This window comes from Cyprinodon tularosa, unplaced genomic scaffold, assembly GCF_016077235.1.
Source record: "Cyprinodon tularosa strain WSP-4 unplaced genomic scaffold, ASM1607723v1 ctg360, whole genome shotgun sequence".
Classification (NCBI taxonomy): Eukaryota; Metazoa; Chordata; class Actinopteri; order Cyprinodontiformes; family Cyprinodontidae; genus Cyprinodon; species Cyprinodon tularosa.
This window is the reverse complement of record NW_024039075.1, coordinates 294,313-322,056: the sequence shown is the minus strand read 5'-3', so window position 1 is coordinate 322,056 and position 27,744 is coordinate 294,313. Positions and strand designations below refer to the sequence as shown.

Sequence of the window (27,744 nt, the reverse complement as noted above, 5' to 3'; positions counted from 1 at the left end):
ACTACTAAAAAAGCTGGTTAATCTAGTAATTTGGGCGGAATGAAAACTTTCTTGCAAACCAAGGTAGGAAAGTTGAGATTTGGGAACCACTAGTTTAGTGTGTGTGTTTACAATCCTAATGAAATATCCCCACAGGGCATCCCTGTCTGGAACTGCCATCTAACTCCAAATGTTTTCTGTTGGATTTAGATAAGTGGAACATGCAGGATGGTTCATAACTGTGATGCTATTTCTATTTCTCTGGAAGAAGTCATTTCTAAGGCAGGAGAGATCAGTCAGTCAACTCTGTGAACTACAGGGTTGCCCTGTTGAAAAATCCAGTCATTACCAATGGCCCTCAGTTTTCTCCAAATAACAATAAATAGTCAGCTGCCATTTCCACAACCCGAAGCTCTATTGTCGTATTGAAGGAAAGAGTCCCACTCCCAGATCATGATGGTGCCCTCTCCACTGTGCCATGCAGAAAAGACCTCTGATGGGATCACTTTAGCTATCAGGACTGTCAGGGTTAGATTTTTTTTTCTCATCAGACAATAAAATTTTCTCCCACCTTTCACTGGTATTAAAATAAAAATAAAAAATCACTTCAAGGAGAAAGCCTCTGAAAATGTTTTTGTTCTGAAAAAAAAAAGGTTTGGTTATTTACAGACTGTAATTTACACTTTTTTCTTTCAAGAAGTTTTGACCAACTGGTTCCAACCTCAGCAGCAAAAGCATGTTCTGAGATTGTTTTTTTCTTAACGATGCAGCTAAACAATACGACCAAATTCAAAAAGGACAACAGGATACCTGACAGAACATTAAAGGGATTCCATTGATTTGGGCTGTGTTTTGCAGTAAAATCCGATCTCGGTTGGTTTAGATTTTAAATGGATCCACCAGATGGCACAGTTTGACTTGGTACCATGATCCTGCGATAACACAAATCTAAATATTTCCATGCATCTTTTCTCAGTGCTTTTTAATCACAAAGAAGGTTTGACTTAAACATCACTTCCTGTACAATTATCAAAAATAAGACAAATACAACTGTTTTATTTATCATAATGAACCTACAATCAATTTACTGACCAGCTGAACAGGAGTCAAACTGCCCACTTCTCCTCTTGTGTAACTCTCTCCTCCTTTTTCCCTTCCCCTTCCTCTCAGTCCATCCCCAATACTCCCTCTTCTCTCTTTAAGTATTACATCCCACCAGAAACAGTATATAGTGAACGGCTCCTGTGCTGCTGAGTGACGCACCAGTCAGAGCGAACAGAGGATGAGCAGAGCGCATGGATAAAAGTCGGAGACCCGCCGGCGCCACGAGAAAGAATCCAAACGACATTGGAGATTTTTAATCAGGTGGACATAAACGGTGCTGTAAAAGCAAAGAGATAGAAGGAATTTGTTTTGCGTAATTTCCGTCATTCCAAAGACGCGCTGTGCGCACTGAAGTGGCCATGGCGCATTTTACGCACTGCAGGTAACCAGCCTGTTGGAGACTAAAACTCTAAACACACAATGGATTAAACTGTAAATATTACTGTAGTTACACCGGCCTGACTGACATGGCGGCACTTCGGAGGAAATTTGGGGAAGATTATCAGGTGGTGAACACCAACCGGGCAACTACTTTTTCTGCCCCGGTCAAGAAAAAACGCCAACGCTTCGTGGACAAGAACGGCCGCTGCAACGTGCAGCACGGAAACCTCGGCGGGGAGACCAGCAGGTACCTCTCCGACCTGTTCACCACTCTTGTAGACCTTAAGTGGCGCTGGAACCTGCTCATCTTCATCCTCACTTACACCATCGCTTGGCTCGTCATGGCATCAATGTGGTGGATCATTGCCTACATCAGGGGGGATCTAAATCACGGCCACGATTCCTCCTACACCCCCTGCGTGGCGAACGTATACAACTTCCCATCAGCGTTCCTCTTTTTCATTGAGACCGAGGCCACCATCGGTTACGGCTACCGCTACATCACCGAGAAGTGTCCTGAGGGGATCATCCTCTTCCTGTTCCAGTCGCTGCTGGGCTCCATAGTGGATGCCTTCCTCATCGGCTGCATGTTCATCAAAATGTCTCAGCCCAAGAAACGCGCGGAAACGCTCATGTTTAGTCAGGACGCTGTGATTTCCCAAAGAGACGGCAAACTGTGCCTCATGTTCCGAGTGGGCAATCTGCGCAACAGCCACATGGTGTCCGCGCAGATCAGGTGCAAGCTTATAAAGGTAAAAACATCCAAACTAAGTGAAACATTCTGTTCTTTTTTTAAAGCAATGCAGATGTAACTGTGTGTTTCTACAGTTCACTATTGGAAAGTAGAAGTATACTGCAAACCAATGGCCCAACGCACCAAACACTGCTCTTTATTTTTTACATAATAATATTATGGCAGTTTCTATTTAAACGGGGAAGTCCTGACTTAAGTTGCACATAAAAAATGAATAAAAACTGTTTGATCCTTATATATACACAGAAAACATGTCCTTCAGCACATGTACACTTAGTTTAACAAAACAGGCTCAAGGTGGAATGACAATAATCTCCATGCAGCTCTGAGATGGCTTAGGTTGGATGATCTCTAAGTGGTTGAACCTCATACCACCAGGGTATGAGAGACTGGATTTACATCAATGTCCTCTAACAATGAGGAATCTGTAAGGTAATATGATTAGAAGGCAGAGCAGTATTTTTGTAAACAATGAGATCTCTAACACTGGAGTTAAAATTATAATTCTCTCTTTGAAAACAGTTTAAAATATCTGAAATGGAAGCAAAATAACAACCCTTCGCTATCAATGAAAAACTCTAGATTTTTTTTGTTTTGTTAACACAGCTAATGAACTTCACACTCTGGAAATGAGCAGCAATGCAGAAAATTACAACACAAACAGCAGCAAAGGTTCACTGGCTCCTCTTTTAATTATAGCCACAGAGCTCCTTTCAGCCCTATCCATGTTCAGTGAGCAAAATGGGCCATAAAGAAGACAAACTGCATTAGCGAGGTGCTTGGAGCTTGTTTATATCTGTGTTCTCCTGCACACAGCGCTGGTCAGCTTAATGATGCATGCAGTCTTGTAAGCAGAGAGCAAGAGGCAGAGAGGACAGTGCTGCTCCAACTGAGAAGCACAGAAGAGGCTGACCGACCCACGAGCAGGAAGTGCAATCACAAAAGTGAGCCACAGAAAAGTCCATTTAAAATCTTTAAATTGTGTAATAAAAAGTGAGATGGTTTAGTGAAAAAGACAAAACTAAATCATAGGCCCTTATGTTAAAGAGTTCCATAATCCAGTCCTCTAATCTAGAAAAAAAAGAAATAATCAATCAGCACAATCAGCATTTGTTTTTAAATCTTGCAGAAAACTGAACAATATTTGAAGAGTTGTTCTTTCTGTGGGAAACAATAAGCACAGCAACCACTGTGCATTTAGATTTTGCTGCTGGGCTTTGTGATCTAACCTTGTTCTTTCGCTTCAAAGACTCTCTTACCCAGACTGCAGCCCTGCCAGTGCAAAAATCAGTAATAAAACAACATTAAAAAAATAGTAAGAATTCAACCAGATCAGGTGAGTCACTACAAAAAACACAAAAAAACAAAACAAAACAACAACATAAAAAAAACAACCTCAAAACAAAATCCATTCTTTATCTCACAAATACCTTTAAAGATTAGATGCCAGAGAATTGCCTTGGACAATTGAAATCTGATTTTAAACTGAATACTGGAAGTGGACTCCCTGCTTGGAGATGATGGTGGTGCTGTTGAGCTAAAACTCTGTCTCATTCAGAGCTCCATGAAAAACAATCCAAGTCAGAAGATAGAGGAGATATTTGAAATCACATTTTTGACTTGTCCCTAAAGCTGTGAGTAAATGAACAGTTCAGAAACTCCTATATTATTTCAAATAATTACAAATATATGGGAGAGTTTTTGTATTTTATTGGAATTTGGTGCCGCTTGAAGCTCAGTTCGCTCTTCAAACTGTAGCTCTAACTGAATGAGCAGCACTGTGCAGAAGTGTAAACCAAAGCCAACATCATTATGCTCTGCCTCCAAGGAAACAGTCTTTTAAAATGGCCTTAAACACAATCTCTCCTGCTTTTTCAAATTTTACTTCAACTTTGGTTACTTGTTGCTCAATTTTAGTCTGGTATATTTTCAGTACAGGAGTTTTAACAGCATGTGGTGCAGTTTGTGGTCAAGCAGGTTTGCATATTTTTAGAAATATGTGCAACATTGACTCTTTTCTTTTTCTACAAATAAAAACATTTCTCAACTGCTTATTAGATTCAGCCCCAAAAGACGGGTCAAGTTTGTGCATTAAGGACAATTAGACACTATCCAGACACTTTGGATATAAGAACCTACAAAATATTTGATCCAAACAGTCTATTGCAATAGCAGCATTCGACACACTGATATTGTGACGATGTCTGTGAAAAAATATATAATAAAGCTTAAAAAAGAATCAAGAGAGTGGACATATCTGTGATTAACAAAACAGGAATTTTCAAATCATCTCTAAAAAAGAGTTAAGTAAAAATCAGGCAAGTACCAAACATACAATATATAAACACATATTATTGTATAACGGTTTTTCCACTAAAGCATTGCAGAAATCACTGTGTTGGTGAAAAACATATATAACATTTCTGTCAGGAAAACTGCAGTGACATTTTCCTAATTCCATTTCAGCTTTATAGATGTCATCTTTTGGATGACTGGCAGGTAATAAGGTACAGTTCCAATTGAATATGTTCTATGCGAACATATGTGTTACATGTGTGAATGATAGAGATTTACTGATTCAATATTCATATCGGATATGAATATCCAATCTTAGCCATAAAAATAATATTGGATTTTATTGGCCAGATTCTAAAATCTCAGATATTTTCATGGAGAAAGAATCTGTTTCTCCTAAAGATTTCTGTAACTCATTGGTTAATTTTTCATGGGTTAGTTGTTTTTATACCTTTTTTTCTTGAATTGTGTTCCCCTTTTTCAGTGATATTACTTCATCAAGCATATTCTGACTTTCTACAGTATAAAATACGTTAAAAAAAGTTGGTATGATTCATACTAATATATCAGGTCAATATCGGTATTGGCCAGTTCTCAAAACTACAATATCGTTATCATATTGGATAGTTTTATTAGCACCAGGTTTTTAGGCAGTAATGCATACAGGCGTTGTACGCCCTTTACTAAAAATGCTAGAAATTGTCCTGTTTTTTGGATGTTTGGCTTTGGTACGCCCTAATTTTCCCCCTGAAACTTTGCTCGAATGTTAAAAATGTTCCAAGCAGCAGATAATTGAGTTGGAAAAATAGAAATATTGCTGCTGAACTTGCCACATCAACAAATCAGAGAAGCTAATCTCCGAGCTCCCTGGGAGACAGACACAGCGCTGCTGATGTTGATCGTTATGACCACTCCAGTTAATAATGCCTAAATTAACTTAAAATTTTTAAACCTGCCTCAAAAATATGTTTGCTTTTATTACTCTGGTGCCTGCAGTTTGTACCATATACCTGAAAAATGCTAACATTGACTTCCATCCACCATGAACAGTAGGAGAAAAACCCCAAGAGACGACTGGCCCTGAGGCAGCTGCTGCTGGGGATTCTCAGTGACAGGGAACCGCCAGTATGTGGCAGTTTGAGCGCCTCCGACAGCAAAATAATATTTCAAGGCAGGATGATAATCTTGATGACCTGACTGCACAGACGATGTTTTGAGGTGGACTTTCTCGCATAAAAATATATTTAAACTACTTTTTACCAGCTTATCACAGCAAATATAGCAAAGCCACTTTCTGTCATTAAACACAGGAGAAGCAGAAGCATCAGACGCATCTGGACACAATTTACTGGGCGTGCTTCAGGAGCATCAAAGATGCTCTTAAGGTGCATCTGACCTTTATGTGTACAAGCATAATAAATTAAGCACTTTAAAGCGTTTGAGGTGTGAACGTAGAATTACACTTTCTGACTGTTTGTATTAACCTTTGAAACATAATATTGTACCTAAAAATTATGTCAAGTATTCCTTATGAAATTTCCACCTCTAGTCAAGCACACATACTTCCCACAATCAGGACAAAAGTAGTGTTGTAACAAAGGCAAAAAGTTAACTGCATTCCACGTCAAAATGCAGAAATGGCGTTTCAGAGTCTAAATTACAACATTTTCCAGGGGAGGACACCCCTCCGACCCCCCTATGCCACACAATGCCCAAAGCTGTGATACTTCAAGGTGTACACCCTATAAGATATTCCTACCCAAATGCCTGATCGGGACTCCCCTAATGAGTGACAATGGTTCATCCCTTAAATTTAAGATATGTCTAAATGATCCATATGTCCCTGTTAAAATCTCTTAAACAACATCAACAAAGAAACGTGTGTCTGAAAAAACCTCTTTGTTCAAAATGAGTGCAAAAACACCAGTCTTAGAAACACTTTTCTAAAGCCTGAAGAAATAACTCTAATATTAATTTAAAAGGCGGTCTTCTTGGAAAAAAAATATAACAAAATTCAAAAGGACTCACGATTTAAATAGCTATTCAGCTTCAATTTCTCAACCCCTCTTTTGCTATTTATACTCAGGTACTTATTCAGAAAATACAGACTTTCACAATTACATTTCATTCACTATTTGTCTTTATTAATTTTAAGTTTAACCTAGAAAAAACAGTGAACTATTAAAATGGCACCTTGAATTGCTTTAAAAACTGATCTTAGAACGGTTATTTACTGAATCACCAGAAAATTTTGAATGATTTCACTTCTTGTTTGACAATGAATGTCAGGCTCTCTCATAAAAATATTACACATCAAATAATTCTGCAGCTTTATCTCACTCAAATGGTGCAACGTTGTTAATAATTTGTCTTTCTGTACATGCTACGATCTGACTAAGACAGCATTTACTTAAGTTTCTTCCTGAAACCAAGCAAATCTCTTTTTTTTCTCTCTGAGGAAATATGAAATATCAGAAAAACAAAACAATTGATTTCTGCTCCTCATAACTAAGATACTCCAGTGAAAAAGAAATTATTCAAATCAAAACAAATAACCTGAGCTATTTGTCATTTTTAGCTTTTATGTTTCTCACAGTAAATTGTTTGAAGGGTGATTCTTCAGATTTTAAATCTAACTCATTAATCTGGTTCTTTGCTTGTTAATCAGCTCAGAAATCATTTTGATTGTCTAATCTAAATTGTCACCTAAGTATCTGTGTTGATCTTTGCAAGAATCTAGGCCTTTTAATGACCAAAATAGATAAATTATGTTGTAGCCTACAATTATTAATCAGTGAGTATTAAATAATTATTTCCTTTCATCTTTCCCCAATATTCATTATGTAATGGTGTTTATTCCTCATCTGCAAGACATTTAGATAAAACTTTGATTAATTAGACATCTAGCAGGCCCTGTACAAGCCGGGAAATGTTGCCAGAGGTTATTAAACAGGAGAAAAACTTTTATTTTTTCTTGTAGTAAACGGTAGTAAAACATTCTTGTCTTATTTTCTTACAGATCATTGACAAAACTCTTTAATCAATTTGACTTAATGAAGAGAAAATATGCCCTTTACAAAGCATGCCATTACTCTATATGTCAGCAGAAATAACCACCACCTTCAGCTGTGATATGAGGATATGGCCGACAAAAGTGCTACTCTGTGTAGGATAAAAGCAGCAGTCTTTCACCACTCTGACTGCAATCCACAGACCCACTGACCTTTTTTTTTGTTTTGAAGTGGGCTCATGGCCATCTGCCTACACCTGCATGCTGCATGTTGATTCTCCACTTTCTCTTTGGTGATGCCCAGGAAGAGTTTTTTTGGTTTAAACCACTTAATTGGTCCGCAGTATAGACCTGGTAAAGAAGACATCTTACCAAAATCTTAATTGGGTCAAATTCAACTTATAAAACATTATATATAGATAAATCAATCAATGCATCTATCTATATATCTATAAGGAGCAATAAGAAGGACAAGTGATTCTGAGGGGTGATTGCTGGATGTAAGAAGGCAGAAAATAGGGTGACACAGACCAGTGACCTGCTAACACACACCCACTACAGTAAGGATATGGGGCACTGTTGGACATATTTTGCCCTTTTTCCACTGACTCTCCTCGGGTCGAGTCCACTTCACAGGTCTGCCTTGTCAGTATCTCCATTAGTGATTTTATTTCTAGAAGGGTACCTGCTTATTTTGGTAACTGCTCGGAGGCAGGACTAAACAGGGACCACATGGGACATGAACTGTTCCGTAGTGGCCATGGTCCGCTGTATATCGATGGCAGCTCAATGTAGAGAAATAAGAAGGCTGGGATATTGACAAGCAAAAGATTTTACTCTAATTATAGGAAAAGTAAAAAAAAAACAACTAAAAAAACAACCTCCTTACCAACTCCACAGCCCGCAAAGTAGGTCAAACTAAAAGCTGTAATCCATGGTAAATTTTTATCTACATATTTGCATATTTGTACCTGAAATATATATTTATACCAAAACCTTAAATCAGTTGTAACAACTGTCACCGTAATATAACTAGCACAGCTAGATCATTTAATGCTTCAGAAGATTTAAGAATATAATTCTCTTTTTCTTTAAACTGTTTAGACAGCCAGGAAACAAGGGAAGTTTTCTGAATTATTCTGTTTTTAATAACAGCCTAAAATCAGCTGAACCCACACAAATTCTCCTAAGTTCCCGACTAAAAACTACACAAAACCACTATGAAACACCTAATGCTATGTTCCGTATAGAATACAAGAGGTGCTCCTGTTACGTCCACCAAGGGCACAACATATTTGAGGACAGGAGACAAAAAGATGAGGGTTCAAAAAAATATTTTATTTGTAAATTCTCTCCTCTTTAATTTTCTTGGCTCGGCTTCTTCTGATTTACTGCGAAGAAAATAAAGTTAGAGGCCCTCAGATCCCGTGCCCCAAAGGAATCAAAAAATGAAACCCAAAAGTAACAACAGAAAGTTGGACCTGGCAGGCCGATCAAACAGAACAAAACGGTACAGCAGGGGGCCAACCCTATACAGGGCCGTCGAAGCCCCTACTGGTACCGGACTAAAGCCCAAAAATAACCTAAGCAAAAGAAAAATCGAAAATAAGACAACCGGTCCCGCCAGGCCAAAACCACAAGAAAAAAAGTAAGCAACGGCTAACCAAAATACCGCATGGCAGGCTGGAACGTCCGCTGCGGGCCGCAGCGACAAGACAAGTGCGCACCGCGCACGGTGGAACAAGTGGAAGCAGGTGGAAAAGTGGCGTCCAGGCGAAGATGGAAAGGAACGCGCCAACATGCTGAAAGCCAGCCTATTTATAGGCGGACAACAGCACCACAAATTAACGTAATTAACTGGCCAAACGAATTATTCAACTCCCAAAATATATTAACAAAAGATCCTTCAACGAAAGTCTGTAAGAAAACAAAGAAAAGAGATAGACAAAAATCATAATGTGCCCGAAGCACATAACAGCTTCTTTTAAAAATCCCTTTTTCCTGGTAAATTTCACTATGGAAGATCCCACAAAAACAATGTGACAAAAATGTCCTCCTTAAGGCATTTATTTTTTCAGGCAGACTTTGGAGTTTCACCAGACCATACCCGACAGCGACATCCCTCTTCACCACTTCTCTTAGAAAAGAATAGAATAAAAAATCCCTTTATTGTGCCACAATGGGGAGTGTGGTGTTTACAGCAGCAAAGGTTATAGTAGAAGTGGTCACAGAATGTGCACTTAGTTATAAAAAAATAACAGATAGGAAAATAAAACAATAGAGTATTGTACTGTACAATGTTTTATGATATAATACTCTATCTGGAAAATAGAAAAAATCTATGACAGCTGTAGACATTTTTACAGTAATGAATGTATGAAAAATAGCAGCAACACCAAATATGTCCAGAAAAATTACAGCAGCATGTTATTTGACTGAATAAGACAGAAATGTCCAAAAATCAGCATCAGTGTAACAATTTATTGAGGTAGTTGGGAACAGTGATGGTTATAAAGTCTTACAGCTGCTGGGAGGAAGGATCAGTGATAACGCTCCCTGGTGCATTTGGGGTGCAGCAGTCTGTCACAGAAGGTGCTTTCCAGTTCAGCAACAGCTTCATGCATGGGTTGGTAGACATTATTCAACAGAGATGTTAATTTAGATAGGATCCTTTTGTTTCCCACCTCCTGCACAGTCTAGAGGACATCCAATCACAGAACTGGCCACAACCTCTGACAACAAAACCACATTTTTTAAGTCTGGGCTGCTCTGTGCATATGTTTAGCATTATTTACCCAAGAAGGTAAGTTTGAGCTACATTACTGAGCTGAGGAGGGCTGGAGAGAGGTCCTGAGGCTCTGCAGACAACGGATAGTCAGCCTCAAACTCCAGAAATAATTTCAGATCAGTGTTGCTACAACTCTCTTGTGTAATGAACACAGGTTGTTTTCCTACACGAGTTCACCAAATCTATCCATAATTACATAGTTATCCTGCTAATACCCATTTATTGCATCTAATTCATGCTTAGCTATCTGCATCAAACCATTTTCTAAAATGCTGGGGTTTTTTTTGTAAAACATGTAAAGCCCACTTTTTGTCCAGTAAGCAATAAGTATTGTAGGCGACTATCATCCAAAAAATAGTCACTGAGAGGAAAGCAGGGATCTGTTCGACGCGCTGAATCCAAGGAGGAAACATAAAGCTTTTCTGCAGTTAGGGATGTTTATTGCACTCTTTTTCTGTGAGGTATTGTACAACAGGTCGATTTGCAGACTTATTTGCTTACAACTTGCGGTCAACAGAAATATTGGCACCCTGTCTTAGCCTCTCTCTGAATCAAACAAACAAAACAGCCTCAGAGCAGATCCAGGTGATATTAATTAGACAATCACTCAGACACATGCCAACACCCACTTATAGCTCCACCCACACATGCCCATACATACCTTTAACACATGCAGCCTACCCTTAGAGACATTACCAAAATGAATCCTTGCCTCTACAAGTATAAAGAAGCTCAGTTCCCTCTAGTCTGTGGAGATTGCCCACCTACATATCTGTTCAAGAATACTGAAGGTGTGCATGAACTTTTATAACCCAAGATTTAAACTGAAAGATTAAATCCCTCTTTTTTTTAGAAGTCTGTGCACTATAATGTTCCATGACATCTTGACCCATCTGTCTGCTGCCAAGTACCACACTAAGAATTAAAACAGTTGTGTATAGGGAAAGGAACAAAAGAGAAAAAAGCACAAGAAATAAGAGTTTTGGAATTTGTATTTGAAGTACCACTCATTAGTGTCTAATCTAAATGTAGGAGGAACACAGGCTTCCAGTGGCAAGAATTTTTTATTATAGATGCAATATCTAACATAAAGTTAGATGTTAGAAAATTAGTCTTTGTAAGAAATGCAGCAGTCTAATCATAACTTTATGTCTAACCAAGACACTGACTTTAAATATTTAACTGTTTTACTACTTTAGCAAGAAGAAATAACCTACATTTGTACATGTATTCATCTTGTGCTTTATCTGGGACTGGGTTGCAGGAGACTTCAAGACTTCCCTTTTCTCAGAAACATTCTCCAGCTCTTCTGGGGAAAGCCTTTGAGGCGCTTCCAGGCCAGCTTAGAGAGATAAACTCTCCAGTGTGTCCTGGATCTTCCCCTGGGTTTCCTCTTGGTGGGACTTGCCTGGAACATCTCCCAAGGGAGGCGTCGAAGGGGCATCCAAAAAAGATACCTGAGCCAATTCAGCTGACCCCTCTTAATGTGGGGGAGGAGTGGTTCTACTCCAAGCCTCTCCTGGATAAACAAGCACTTCACCTTTTCTCTAAGGGAATGCCAAGCCACCCTGCAGTGAAAGCTAATTTCAACCATATATAGGAATGTATACCGCCAAATTGAAACAGTAGTCATGCAGGTCAGGTGCCGCAGTCATGTCTCTTTATCTTTTGCTCCCTTCTTTCCCTCACCGGTGAACAGGATCCCAAGATACTTGAACTCCTTCACTTGAGCCAGGGACTCTCCTCCAACCAGGAGAGGACAAGCCACCTTTTTCCAGTCATGAACCATAGTCTCTGACTTGGTGGAGCTGATTCATTTTACAGCCAATTCCCATTCAGCTGTAACTGCCCTGATGCATGTGGTAGGTCTTGGCATGAGGTAGCCAGCAGAACTAGTCATTTGCAAAAAGCAGAGACTAAATCGGCTACCAAACCACACCCCCTCTGGTCCTTGGCTGTGCCCAGAAATCCTGTCTATAAAGATTGTGAACTGGATTGGTAACATAGTCTGGCCCTGTCAGAGTCCAACATGCACTGGGAACACGTCTGTCTTAATGCTGGCAATGCGGACCAAATTCTTGCTCTGCTTAAAGAAAGACCTGATTTCCCCCATCGAAGGGCCCCCAACTCTGTACTCCTGAAGTGTCCTCCATAGGGCACCATGAGGGAAATGGTCAAATACCTTCTCCAGGCCAAGAAAACACATGTGGACCTATTAGTCAAACTCCCATCTTCGAGTATCCAGCAGAGGGCATAGAGCTGGTTATACTCCCTGCAGCAATGTGTCGCAGTGAGCTTGATACAGACATTTTTGATTTATGCTCAGGAGAATCAAGAACTAGCTGCTGGTCCAGATACGGCTGAGGCAGTGAGGAAGTAGGGGCGAGTTTGTCTGACAACGGAGGGACATGAGGGCAAAAAAGAAAGAGGATCCAGGTGGAAAAAGGGTCCCAGCATTCTCGGACACCTCGCTCTTTTAGCTGGTCCATCTTCAAGAGATGTTTTCCGCAATTGCGGTCATACAAACAAAACAAGCATGCCTCCTGTCTGTGGCACTGTCTGCAGTCACCTACAATTTAGGAGAGGTGCAGAGTGTCTGCGGAGGGGGCGGGGACGTCTTTTTGTGCACTGCGACACCTACGCAGACGACCTAGTTTCAAAGTGTAAGTCAGCCTTTACTGATCCTCAGGTTCTAATGGTCATTTTCAAAGTGGATCCAAACCTCCGGTTTGTTTCCTCAGCTCAGTTTGAAGCTCAGTTGATCCTTCCAGGGAGAGAAGGTCAGAAAATTCCAGTTTGCAGGATGACTTCCCAAAACTGGCAAACACTCTGGCGTCGAGGTAGTGGCAGTCAGCAGCTTAAGAACACTCCGTTAACGAGGTAACACCTTGCAGGTGTGTGAGGAGGAGAACCAGAACCATCAAGAGTTCTAAAGGCCAACCATGCTCAACAGGACTCCTTCTTCAGCTTGACAACATTCCTTATTGCTGGTATCCTCAACCAGGTTCGGGGGTTGCTGCCATGAGAGAAAGAGCAATCCTATGGCCACAGATACGGGCATCTGCATCGACAATCGAGGCAGGGAACATGGTCCAGTCTGACTCCATGTCCCAGCTTCATCCTGAAAATCCCAGCTTCCTTATGAATCTGGGAGAAGCTTTTAGTTAATGGTCAATACACAAACAATTAAATTGTCACATTATTTAGAAAGTTCCAATCAAGAGTATCGCTGCTACCACACTTAGGTTAAAGGAGAATTCCGGTTTTTAACACTTTTAGCCCATTTTCTGTAGTGTCCAGGATGAAATCGAATGATCGACACCAAAATTTTGACAATTGGTCCCGTCTCTGCTTTTTGGCTCATTTAGAATCCACCCCTGGCTGCTTCAGAACGGCTTCCATAGTGCATGTCCGATAATGTCCTTAAAACAACCTTAAACGTTCTTTTTTTTAAATATGCTACTCACCGGGTCGTCAGCGCTGTTCAATGACGTTCCAAAAAAAGTTTCGTAAAGAAAAAACGTTCCTGTAGTGTTTTATTTAGCATTTTGTAAATCCCATTGAGTTCTGTTGGAATAGTCAATATTCCCCTGCCACAGGAAACGGAAATGGGGCCTGTTTACACAGTTGTAGTCTTTTCGCTTCACTCTGTGTACTCCGACGTCGAGAATCAAGAATCCACCTTTCGTATTCCATTTTCAGAGTTTTTTAAAGTGTTTAACAGAGACGTTAGCACCTCGACGTCGGAGTACACAGAGTGAAGCGAAAAGACTACAACTGTGTAAACAGGCCCCATTTCCGTTTCCGGTGGCAGGGGAATATTGACTATTCCAACAGAACTCAATGGGATTTACAAAATGCTAAATAAAACACTACAGGAACGTTTTTTCTTTACGAAACTTTTTTTGGAACGTCATTGAACAGCGCTGACGACCCGGTGAGTAGCATATTTTAAAAAAAGAACGTTTAAGGTTGTTTTAAGGACATTATCGGACATGCACTATGGAAGCCGTTCTGAAGCAGCTAGGGGTGGATTCTAAATGAGCCTAAAAGCAGAGACAGGACCAATTGTCAAAATTTTGGTGTCGATCATTCGATTTCATCCTGGACACTACAGAAAATGGGCTAAAAGTGTTAAAAACCGGAATTCTCCTTTAAGAGGAGAGTTGCTTGTTATGGAGGTGGTGAATTATGTCATTATTGGAACTCATTATCCACAGGGGTGGCCAAGAGTGCCTTTACCCTTGAGTTGCTCGGCTCATTACCTCCCTATTTACTCATTCAACAGTATTGTACATTTAGTTATGTGATCTTGTTACAGTATTTAATTAGAATACAGGCTGACTAAGTTTCTGGCGTGGAACTTTGTATGATCATAGTAGGTGACTTAGGGACCCGAGTTCATTTAAGGGGCCTAAATCAAATCATCACCAGTCTTTTATGAGTTTAAAGAAGAACCTAATGCTGTATATTTCTATTTTCTGCTATACTGCTTTTTTGCCATTTGCCTAAAACATCAAATAAAAAGAATAAAAAGTGTGGTAAGGCCCTGTGACCTTTAGTATGGAAATCTATTAATATGCTAGAACACTACGTTAATTTTCAACAAAAAAAAAAAAAAGAACAAGAGTGGACAAACTCAACTATCTTTGTGAAAGGAAGAGTGTAGCAGATTGCCAAGGAGTCCCTGTGTTCGGGCATTCAACTGTCAGTCTTTGCCTACCGTCATCCATCTTCTAAATCTTAAGTGACAAACACAGAAAGTAAAATGCAGAACTTCCCAGAGCTATCCAGACCTTTCCATCAAGAAGGGAATGGTTCTAAACAGGATTCAGCAGCCTGGAAGGGCCAAACATTCGAGTACTCTCAGTGGGAGCATCAAAGGCCTTCTCTGATAAATACAGGGGTTTCTGAAAAGGGAAAAAAACTGGGTTTTCTGGCAATTCAAAGCCTGTTTACTCACATCTTTTCCACTATTTTGTCTCAGATGGACACAGTGCAGAGTGAAACCCCCTGGAGGTCAGAGTGATAGTGGGCTCTGAGTAATATGGCTGCAGGAAGCATTAAGCTGTGCAAGGAGAATGAGACCTGCACTAACACCAGCTATGAGTGCATTGATACCACTTTTTGTTTACCTGTATGAGCATAAATAAGTATATTTTCTCGATCAGGACTTTTTCTAAACAGTTTTTTTTATTACGACGTGCTCACAGTCTTCCAAGAGTCTTTGTCATCAGTAGCTCTCAATGAACTCTTGAGGTTTAGTGGAATAGGAGATTTATGTCATGGATTTAGAACCCAAAATATTAGTGTTTATTGGTGTTATAATTATGATGCCATTGTGTCTCTCTGGACCAAAATCTCTAAGGAATGTTAAAACACTTATGTGCATGAATAAAAACTTCCCCATAGTTTAGAAGGCAGCAGAGATGGGATGAATGTATAGTTATGTGGGAGAAAATAAAAAAGCTGTGAGCCATGCAGAGGTGGAGATTTGTGCGTAGGAGGATGGGTCCTGCGTGCATTCATGAACACTTTATGGTTAAAACAAAAAAAATTGGGTTTTTTTGTGTCCTGTTTTGCCAACCTAACTCTGGGAATAGATATTTCAGACATGATAGCCCAACAGCTTTGCTTTCACAAGCAGACCATTATAACGTTTCCGCTTGGTACTTGTATATGAAACTTGATTGAAAATTATTTAGGGAGTAAAATCATATAAAATAGACACAAAGACGAAATGGAGGTGAGAAAGTAAGAGGGGGTACAAACTAAAGGGAGAAAGAAAGAGATAGAGGAAGTTATCAGTGCATGAAAAAGAGAAAAATACAAAATAACACAGAAGATATACAGTAACTCCTAGAAGTCTGCTCCCATGCCTTTAGGGTCTGAAAAGAGAACATAGCAACAGCAAAAAGAAGACAAAAGACAACAAAAGTAAACATGAAAAAAAAGTTTAATGAGCAGCAGGTGTCACTTAAATATCCATGTGTGTGGATGCAAACCCTATGGTTATTACACAATATTAATCAGGGTGGTATATATCTATAGCTGCAGCTTAGTATTTAGTATAAGTGTGTATCAATGAACACCTGGAACCAAATGCATGGGCATGCACACAGGCAGATACTAAACATATTCTTTCACTCTTCATGCATAGACTATCCTCCTGGGTCCAGGGGACAATCCCTCTAGGGTTAAGAGGCACACAGCCCCAAACAGCACCCCAGACCCACCCCCAGGAGAGTCACCCCCTTCTTCAACGGCGCAGACCACAGCCCCGTTTATGTATTGATCTTTAGTTTATTAATGAAAGTTTGTTGTTGTGGTCATCTTTGGCTCTACTATGTAATTACAGATAAAAGAAAAAACTGCTCAACCCATTTAATGTTTATATTATTGAGCCCACAAGTTCATTTATATAGCACAGATGTATAAATATGACCTGTTCTTTATCTGTATCTGTTCTTTAGCTATACTCAAGAAAATCTGGTCTCTCTTCAGTGGTTAATTAGAAAATATAGATGTGCACATTCATTTTCAAGTTGGTTTATTGTGTTAAGCACAGATTGACCATAAAATGTTTTGGTGCCTATTAGTTTTTGCCACCCATCATTTCACTTTGGTTCCTGCCTGACCAACCCTATGAAAATATTCTAGAACCGCCACTGCTAGTAAGGCATATTGATAAGGGAAGGAGAGTAAAAGTGTTATCAGGCACATGCTGAAGCATCAGATAATTCAGGAAGGAATTTTTTTCTTTTTGTTGCCATTGTTGGACATTCCTGCTACATTCTAATAATCCTGACTCTCAGCTATCAAAATCAATGATACATTTATCATTGTTGTGCATGTGTTCAAATTTAAAATGTTGAACACTCTTCATAGAGTTCTTTTCTGACTATAGACTTAAATCATTTCTAATACAAATGGCGTGTTTAAACATTCAAATGTAATCTATAAAAATAGTTCCTTTGTGTTTTTCTTAAAATCCGAACATCCCTACTTATGACTCACTAGGTGAAAAAATGTGCCTAATAATCATGCTTCTTAATTTCTCCATTAAGCCTTTTATTTTCTTCTTCTACTTGTTCCTTATTCTTTTCCTCCAGTCTCGTCAGACACCCGAAGGAGAATTCCTGCCACTGGACCAGTGTGAGCTGGATGTTGGGTTTGGGACGGGTGCAGACCAGCTTTTCCTGGTGTCCCCTCTCACAATCTGCCATGAAATCAATCCCAAGAGCCCGTTTTTTGACTTATCACAGCGCTCTCTCATGAACGAACAATTTGAGATTGTCGTTATCCTTGAGGGCATCGTGGAGACCACTGGTGAGAAAGCTATTCCCATTTCTTCCTATCTTCACTTTTTCTACAAAGAGTTCAAATGTAAAAATTAACATCTTTTTTTGTTTTGCATATTAAAAAAAGATTTGTGTAGAGAGAGAAAGAATAACACGTGGATGAGTGCCTGATTGAATTAAGCAGAATATTTTCTAACTCCATAATCAGTTTAAGCCCCCTCTATGCATAATAAATGCCTGTGGTCACAGAAGTGTGTGTCACTCTGATGAATGTGTTGAGTTTTGTGGTTCTGCTGCATTTCTCTGATGAGAGTTTATAAGCAGGAGTTGGTGTACAGCCTGCTAAATGCAGAGAAAATCCTCAGAAGCAACGCTGATCTACATGTTGAATATTTAACAGAGTGAATCTTCCCTACAGTCCAATGCAAATACATTTATCTGCTTTTTTTCCTCTTCAGCTCTGTCTATCTGTCCCTCATATGTTTCACTCTGTCCCTGTTGTAGAATAGACTGAACAAGCTTAGAAGGAAAGAGGAGGAAAGGATCTGCAGAAAAGCAGCTGCCCAGTCACTGCTCTTCTTATAACACCATTAATCTGGGTACAGCCAGATGATTAGCTTTGTGGTTCATGTAAGGAATTAAAAGAAAAAAACTGCTCCAACTTCAACACCTACACAAGAATTTGTGCACAGCTGCTACTCACACATCTTCATGTTCTTCTAAACCTAGAAAAAACACTTTTGGGGAAAGTTTTTTTTTTCTTTGAGACTACACTCGAGCATTAATTCCACAAATAATGAAAAGATAGAACACAAGATCATTATCCTCAAATACACAGAATGAGAAAAAAAAATCAACCCAGTGAGAACTACTAATGCACATACATTTCAAAATGATAAATATTCAAGGCAGTTTACATTTTAAATAACCTTAACATTGTAGCAACCAGTCTCCTCTAACTGAAAGTAAAAGTACTTTGGAGTGGTCCAGTAAGTTTAATTTTCCTTTGGAACCAGTTAAAGGTATAGTATATGTTCGTGTTCCGGGTGGATCATCAAAATAATTGTCAGTTATTCTGGTAATAAGCTGGTGATAAAGCCGTCCTATGTGCTCCACTCCATTTTCACTTACAGGTGGTGAGTCTGACATAGTGGAAACATTGTAAATTTTCTTTTGAAAAGTAAGCTTGTATGAGCAATGCAAACAGCAACTTTTAAACAGAGCATGCACGAGGAGAAATGGGTTCCTGCATGCTCTCGCATAAGTTTTATAGGCGTTCCCTCTCAGGAGCGGCTACAGGGTTCTGAATGTGTTTATTTTTTTAACGTGGAGAGAGCAGGTCTTTTCAAAAATTCACAAAAATCCACCATTATACCTTTAAGTATTTTTCTAAAATAAATTGCAGTATTATTTCTATTTTTTCTCTCTTTTCAGTTTGATTAAGAATCTTTGAACAGCACAAAATATTAGAGTGATGACAGGGAAGCCTACCAACCATAAAGCCTTGGTTAATCAACAAAAAAATTGTGAAATATACCGCAGGCAACATGCAAAATACTGCTCAGAAATTATTTATAGTTTATTGAGAAAGTTATACATAATTTTTACTACTATTAATATTATTATTTTGTAAATGGAACAGATACTGTTTTGAAATATATCTTGTTATATTTTAAGAGGTACCTGTATCTTTACTTACCAGAAAAAGATGGTAAACAAAGAACTTGTGTTAGAACCGTGAGACAATAGATTTAACTAGAAAATTTCTAAAGAAATTTTGAGGGGGGCCACCCACTGCCCGTCTGGGTAACTGGGCCAATACGGCCCTGGCAAGTGACATTGGGGCTCCCCAGACCAACTGCTTGCGCCTTTGAGGGCTGCTGAGGGAAGGAAAGATGGCTAGGTCATGGGCAAAGAGAGCTGTGTGCCACTTGTGCTGAAATCTGGGAAATAGACGTGCACAGCATATGATGCACAAGGGTAATATGGATTGTCCATATTGAACCGCAGTGGGTAAAGCGCAGTTGGCGGGCTCCGCCCGCCTGCTAGGAGCCCTTGCAGCGATGAAATCACCAATGGCGGGCTCCGCCCGCCTGCTAAGAGCCATTGCAGTGATGAAATCACCATTGGCGGGCTTCGCCCGCCTTCTAAGAGCCATTGCAGTGATGAAATCACCATTGGCGGGCTCCGCCCGCCTTCTAAAAGCCATTGCAGTGATGAAATCACCATTGGCGGGCTCCGCCCGCCTGCTAAGAGCCATTGCAGTGATGAAATTACAAATGGCTATGAGCAATATGCCAGAATGTATGAGTGTGTATAAGGAAGAGGCTTTTATTCTGTAGAGTCCCTGTAGTGTTATTTTGAAAGTCTATCATGGATGTGCATCAAAAGATGGGTCATACCCAGCAGTGATATAGAATCCATTTCCAAATGTTAAATCACTGGTTTTCCATGTTATTAGGTGAATAGCTGCTGTATTACAGAGTAAATGGGAGACTTTTATTGTGAAATTTGCTGTGGGGTGTGTTTTGAAAAGGTCACTAGAGTCTAATAAAAACAACCTGGATGAGTTTGGGTCATAATGTTGAGCCATTTGCATCAATTATTGCATTAGTATAATCTAGAGGCTTTTATTTTGTATGGTTCCTGGAGTCTTATTTTGAAAGTCCAACACAGTTGTGTTTAGAGAAAATGTTAAGACCCAGCAATGATAGTTGATGACTTTCCAGTCGTTAAATCACTCTTTTTCTATGTTATTAGGGCAGTAGATGAAGAGGAAATGGGAGGCTTTTATTTTGAAATTTGCCATAGGGTGTGTTTTAAACAGTCTCCTAGAGTCTATTCTCTAAAATGGGGTTGAGTTTGGGTCATAATGTTGAGCCATATAGGGCAATAAATATATGTAAAAAATATAGAGGCTTTTATTTTGTAGGGTCCCTGGAGTCTTATTTTGAAAGTCTATCAGTGTTGAGTGGCAAGGGAAGTGTCATGGACAGCAGTCATATAGTATCCATTTCCCAATGTTAAATCAGTGCTTTCACCCTCCATTAGATTAATATGTGCTGTTTAAAACAGCAGAGGTAAAATCTCTTTGAAGCCTGGTTACCTTGACAACGCTTAACGAGCCTGTCAGTGACAGAGAGAAAAGCGCAGCACTATCGTTCCTTCGCTCTCAGGCTTTTTTGAATGGCAGGAACAGCTCCGAACAAACGACTGCTGAGCAAAAACCGTATGAGTTATTCAAAAAATTTCTTCACCGTGAGCATCAGCAATCCTTCGACTCCAACTATGCCAACTTTGGTGTATGTGTGTCATTCAGAAAAATATTTATGACGAGTTGAAAACACAGAGTTGTTCGTTTTTCTCCCCTCTTCTGCTCCAAAACCAATGGAAAAATGCTCTGATTGTCATCGACTTTAGGTCGGTCTGGAGCGTTTTTAAGGAAAAGTATTAATCCTACTGTAATTCCGAAGACATTGTGTGAGTCCAGAGGTTTCAGCCTACAAACTGACCAAAAATGGTGACTGTAGCTCCAAATATGTGGCCGTGAGGCAAGAACAAAATGTTTTATCTTAAAAAAACGACAGCCTGCTTCACTGCAGCAGGCTGCTGCAGAAGCTAACTGTCAGCTAGCTTCCAGGTGCTTAGCCTCCGAACAAACGACTGCTGAGCAAAAACCGTAAAAGGTATTTGAAAAATTCTTTCAGTGAAAGAAACATCTATCCTTTGTCTCAGACTGGGGTAACTTTCATGTCTGTAGGTCTTTCACAACCCAAAACGAAGCACAAACAAAATGGCTGACCCCACCTGCTCCTCCCTTTGTTTTAACTGCAGCACGACAGTCTCACTCACCTTTAAGCTGCTAAAGCACCCCTCCGAACAAACGACTGCTGAGTAAAAACCGTAAAAGGTATCTGAAAAATTATTTTTATCTAAGCGACAGCTATATCTTGTCTTCAATTGGAGTAACTTTCATGGCTGTAGGTCATCTACAACCTGAATGGGAAGAGAAAGAATAAGAAAAAACGGGTCCTCAGTCCTTAGCTTCTAACTGAGCTAGCTACAGCAGCTCACTGTCCCCTAGCTTTAAGGTGCTTAAAATGTCCTCCGAACAAACGACTGCTGAGCAAAAACCGTATGAGTTATTCAAAAAATTCTTTCACCGTGAGCGTCAGCCATCCTTCGACTCCAACTATGCCAACTTTGGTGTATGTGTGTCTTTCAGAAAAATATTTATGACGAGTTGAAAACATATAATGTCATTCGTTTTTCTCCCCACTGCTGCTCCAAAACCAATGAAAAACGGCTCTGATTTTCATCGACTTTAGGTCGGTCTGGAGCGTTTTTAAGGAAAAGTATTAATCCTACCGTAATTCTGAAGACATTGTGTGAGTCCAGAGGTTTCAGCCTACAAACTGACCAAAAATGGTGACTCTAGCTATAAATATGTGGCCGTGAGGGCGATTTTAAAATGTTTTTTGGTCTTAAAAAAACGGCTGCCTCACACTCTAGCTTTTCAGTCTCTCCACTCTAGAAGGGTGGATTTTGCTAAAACTTTGTGGCGCTTGAGGTCTGATTATACAAAAACCGTAGCAGTTATCAACATACCGTCTTCAGTTTTAAATAGACGAAGGATTTATCTACAAACTGAGCTTTAAACTGTTTTTCTACATGAATGTATGCCGACACAGTGAGGTGCTGTTTTTTATGCTTTTTTTCCCTCTCCCCATTCATTTCCTATGGGATTTTTTTTGCGACGTTTTCGCTAATAATTCGCAAACCTTCGGACTAATGAGAAAGTTTTATACAAGCACGCATCGCACCATTGGTCCCTACGCGTGTGCCAACTTTGGGCCCGATCCGACGAATGGTGCATGACTAGTTACACGCCGAAGTTTTTAGGGGACGAGGAGAACTATAAGCTATAATAATAATACGCGGAATAAATATGTGCAATAGTAATAGGTGGGCCATGCCTTCGGCATGTGGCCCCCCTAATTAAAACAATTACCAAAAAAAAAAAAAAATTAATGAATGTAACATGTACAGCAGAATTAAATAAAACTAAAATTAGCAACTAAAGTCTCAGCATAAATTGCCAGTTGAACAGCTTGAAAACTAGAGCCTGTCAGAGGCTCATAGGAAACTTGGTTCATGCCTCCCATTGCTAAGATTCTATGAAAGCTTCTGCCAGAAATGTTCATGAAAAAAAACTCCTTCTGGGATGTCCTGCTTGCTGTCTGCCAAGTGTTTGTTTTGCTAGGGGCTTTTCTTTTTATGCAAGATGCAGCAAACAGCATCCAGGTGGGTGGATGCCCATAGATGCCCGTCAGGCACAAAACCCATGTACTCTGGTATTGCTTTTTTGTGAGTATTGACAAAATAAAATAAAAATAAAAATAAAACTCCCCCCCCCCCAAAAAAGCCCTCATTTAATAGAAGGAAAATGCTTGACAATTAACACCGAATCCATCATTTTAATGAGAACTAAGGATCTAGGCTAAAGTACTTTTAAAAAAAAGTGACCTCTGAGGTGATGTTGGTCTGCTAAATGGTTTTGGTAGATGAAGAAGTGTGGCGAGCCGGGAATAGCATGAGGCCATGACATAACACTGCTCCCTTTATCCCTCAACGAAATAGTACTCCTACTCTTCATCCAGCAGTAGTGTTTAAGACAAGCTCAGACTGTGCCACACAAATTACAGCTTTGTACATATTGATCACAGAGACCTTCAAAAAATTGTACTTGTAAATAAAACAGAACTTCCAGCTCTTGTACATGAGCCCTCCCATCCATCAAGGAGAAAACTTGATATTCACTAGATGTTCTTTGCCTTCATGTGTAATTCTCAGCACCTGTTAACCTGCTGTAAAATCTTATCTCGTCCACTTAACTTATTTTTAAGAACAATTTGTACAGTATACTGGCATTGTTTTTATTACAGAGTAATAAAAACAATTTTCTAAAATAATACGTCGTAACTACAAAACCGGTGAAGATTAAAAGAAGTTTAGGTTTATTTATTATAAAACATAAATTAATCAAAGTGGTTTAATACTTTCCTGGACTTGAAAAACAAACAAACGTTCCTGGACTTTATGTAACCGAGCAGATGAGGAGTGACCTGCTAAAGAGTTGATGACCGTTTAGCTTTTACAGATTTTTCACATAAAAAGCACTAACTGAATTTACTTATTTTTAATTAGTGAAGTGATAGAGCATAAAAAGTACGTCATGATCATGATCTGAAAGAAAAATTATTAATAGATTTCTAAAATTTTGAACGAAATGAAAATCTGAAAAGCTTTGCCTGCCTATGTGAGTGAATGCTGGAATTAAAGGTAGAAGACTTTTTAGTATAACTATAGTATTTCTCCAACAGCTTTATGGAGATGCACGGATGAACATTTCTGTTATTAGGTCTGAGTTTTTAATGAGCCACATTAACACACTATTATAGTATGATATAAATCATTGTATGACTGAATGTTAAAGGTCAGTGTCCTGCTGGATGGTGAAACTCTGCCCCTGCGTCTAACATGTTTTCTTCTATGGCTGCCTCCATCTTCCTATCAATTCCTGTCAGCCTCGGGTCCCTAACGAAGAAACTGTCACCACAGCATGATGCTGCTACAACCGTGTTTTAGAATGGGGATGTTTGGTTAAGCAGGGTGTTATAATGTCAGATTTCTACCTTCCTTCGCCATTTGCGTGCATTCTAGAAAGATCAGTGTTAGTCTACTCTGACCAGAGCAACTTTAGCCCTCCTTAGCTTTGGGTAAACTGAAGGCAGAACTTTTTTGGTTAACTCTTAAAGATTGGATTTTTTTTTTTTGCCAAATCGGTCCATAAAGGTCTGATTTGTTTTGTGTATAATAGTTGAGGTGTTACTAAATTATTCCATCTTCAAATCTCAGCAGAACCTGAAACAGATTAAATGTCTCCTCCTGGTCAAGAAGTTTATCTGTGACTTGAGGGTGCATTATATCTACAAGCAGATGTTTAGGCTTTATCAGAAATTACGTCTGGTTAGTAAAACTCACCTCTGCATTTCTCAGGATAAACTAAAAACTTTATTGGAAACCTTTTTTAGTTTACTCAGTAGGGAGTTAAATAAAACTTTAATCTTTTAGCTCCGTTATCTTTTTCACCACAAATGATAGACAAAGCCTTGCTAAGAACAAAACTATAGAAGAAGACATATTTTCAAAACCCCTGATGAGCAAAAGCGACTGATTTCTGATTAAAGTTATTCAGGTTTTTATCGGCTGTCATCACAACTCATATTTTTATCACAACTCTAAGGTACACTGGCAGCAGACGAATTGGTAATCTCACAATGCTTCCGCACAGAGATTTTACTTAAATAACTGTATAGACAAAGCCTTGGTTTCTTACAAAATCCTCTTTGTTTTTTTCAATACATTAGGCATGTTTTATGACTAATTAGGCATTGTTAAAGTACATGAATAAAGCTTTTCATTTAAAAAGGGCTTGTTTTAATGTTTTCATGGGCTTAATTTGAATTGTGGCTGGAGAATTGGTCCTGATTTATTTATTTATTTTTATAAAAACTGGTTGAGGAAGAAAATAATGACATAATTCTGTTCTTTTGCATTCCTCAATACAAGCTGCTGACTGTTTCATTTGGACCTTATTTATTGGATGTCATTATAAAAAGCACTTCTCCACCCGTGTTTTGTAGGTATGACATGCCAAGCCCGGACATCATACACTGAAGATGAAGTATTATGGGGCCATCGCTTCCTGCCTGTGATGTCTCTGGAGGAAGGCTTTTTCAGAGTGGACTACTCTCAGTTTCACAGCACATTTGAGGTACCAACACCACCGTACAGTGTCAAAGAGCAGGAGGAGAAAAACTCATTGCCTTCACCTCTGTCTACTCCCACCCCTGCTCTGACTGAGAGCCATGGTGTCAGACATGACCGAGTGTTTTCTGTGGATTGCATCAATACTTCAGAGGAGAGGGGCCGTCAGGGAGGAGCTGGCAGTCGATTGCCGAGCAAGCTGCAGAGAATGAGCTCCTCAGGTAAGGAGGACCTGCAGAGAAAGGTGCTTCTGCTCAGCTCCCAACATACAGAGAAGGCGTGCAGCACAGGTGACCTCCCTATGAAGCTGCAGAGGCTGAGTTCCTCACCCAGTCCCGGAGCACAAAATCGGCTGCAGCTCAAGTCACTCAAGGTGGGATTTGAACCCATGACACAATCAACAGGAGACCTGTACCAGCGCAGCCCACCGACTACACTGTCACCCAGTCCAATGCCCATGCACAGCCCTCTTCTCTCAGCTGGAGGGAGGCTAGAGGACAATCTGCCACCAAAGCTGCGGAAAATGAATGCTGACCGTTGAAAACTGGAAAAACACAATCGCAGCAAACATGAGAAGGTTTTTATGATGGAATCGCTTTAAAAAGCAGTTCAAATGGGAAAACTAAGGACTTGCTGGTAATCCATGGATTTCATCTTTCAAGAAAGAACATTAACTGGAATTGCTGTGAATTTTATGTTTCATAACAAAGGAGTAGATGCAGACTGTAGATGCATATTACTGGATCATTTTGAGAAAAGTTGTGCATGTCTACAATAAATCAGTTGTTTTATTTATGCACCACTATAATTAATAGTCAATCTTAGTTCTAATCAAATATGAATGATATTAAAATGAAAAAAATAAATGCAGTTTGATATTCTCTGCCTTGCATTTTGATTCCTGTCATTCTTACCAGGACATAATCTGTTGTTAGCTTGGAAAAAAAGGTTCAATTAAAGAGTCTTGAGAGGTTTCCTTAAGTGTTTCAGCGATACAATTATGTATCAGCTTATGATGAACTGGATACTTATTTAACTCAGTATCAGGTACAGTTTTGCTTGAAAGTTTAAAGACCCTCAAATTAAAGAAAACAATTGATTAACACTAGGGATTTAGATAACACAAAATTGAAAAGTAATAATAAATACAAATTTCCAAAATGATAATATTGATTTTATTTTTTTTTGTTTAAAAAATAACTTTTTAATTGAACCATCTATTATGGCCTGGCTCACATGCCCGCAACAAAAACAGGGAGGACACGGCAACCAGGAACATCTTTAGCCCTTCAGAGGCATTTGTTAAAGTCACGAATGAGCGATAGGAAGCCCAAGATGTTCTTCCAGCAACTGCTCCCTCCTCCTGGTCCTCTCTCAGCTTGATTCTTGCCGACTGCTTCTGGACCTCTGGATCCAACTAACCAGGGACTCTGTTGTGGTCCCCTGGATCAACCCTGGTCCTCTCTAGTCCTCCCTGAAGCCACTGGTGCGCTGAGCCTTGGACACTCCTGGCACATCAATGACGACTGGTACCACGGTGACAACGCCTCAAGAATGAACGACACTCCTTAACTACCATCTAGTTGGCCACGTAATCAGAAGAACCTCCCACAATCAAGGACCTGCATTGATAAACAATTACCATTGCCACCTTGCCTCACAGCAGGGCAGTCACTGTCCCAGACAAATTAACATACCTGTCAACAGGGGCAGAAGTCTGATTTAACATTACAGAAAAAATCTGACTGCACTGATAACCACAACGTGTTGCTCAACAAAATTTGAGTTCAGGAGTTTCATCAGGTTCGTTCGTTCGTTTTCTTTCTTTCTTTCTTTCTTTTCTGCAAAGGTCTGTTGAATTCAGACATTTTCATCTGAATTTTTTTGCCTTTTAAAATAGATTTTTGGGGGCCTTTATAGCTTAAAGATTCTGCATAATTTGACCAAAGTTATCAAAATCATTCTTTGAAATATTAATGATTGCTGGACTATGTGGGCGTGACAGTGGCAAATTTCCATATCTTTCCATTTCAACAGGTTTGACTGTTTAACACACAGGTTTAACACACATGCATAATCTGATTCGCTTCACTGGATAGTAGTGATTCAGTGCACTATGAAGTGCTCTATTAGACTGCAGTGAAGTTTGGCTCAACTGTGTTCCCATAGAAATATAAAAAGCCATATCCGTGTGCGTCTTCATCATTTCTGTTAATTTTATACGCCTACTCATGGACAGCAGTTCAATAAATTAGCATTGTCATTTGGTGAAATCATTTTAGCTCTGCCCACTAATAGCAGG

At 39.5% G+C, this 27,744-nt stretch overlaps 1 protein-coding gene across 1 annotated transcript; it reads left to right on the top strand.

Moving 5' to 3' along the window:
• Positions 1 to 1,172: 1,172 nt before the first annotated feature.
• kcnj19a (potassium inwardly rectifying channel subfamily J member 19a) lies at positions 1,173 to 26,334 on the top strand. The gene is made up of 3 exons (XM_038295848.1): positions 1,173 to 2,216; positions 17,424 to 17,640; positions 25,319 to 26,334. Exons 1-3 carry the CDS (start codon positions 1,551 to 1,553, stop codon positions 25,981 to 25,983), a joined length of 1,548 nt encoding a protein of 515 aa, XP_038151776.1. The 5' UTR covers positions 1,173 to 1,550; the 3' UTR covers positions 25,984 to 26,334.
• The last annotated feature ends 1,410 nt before the right edge of the window (positions 26,335 to 27,744 follow it).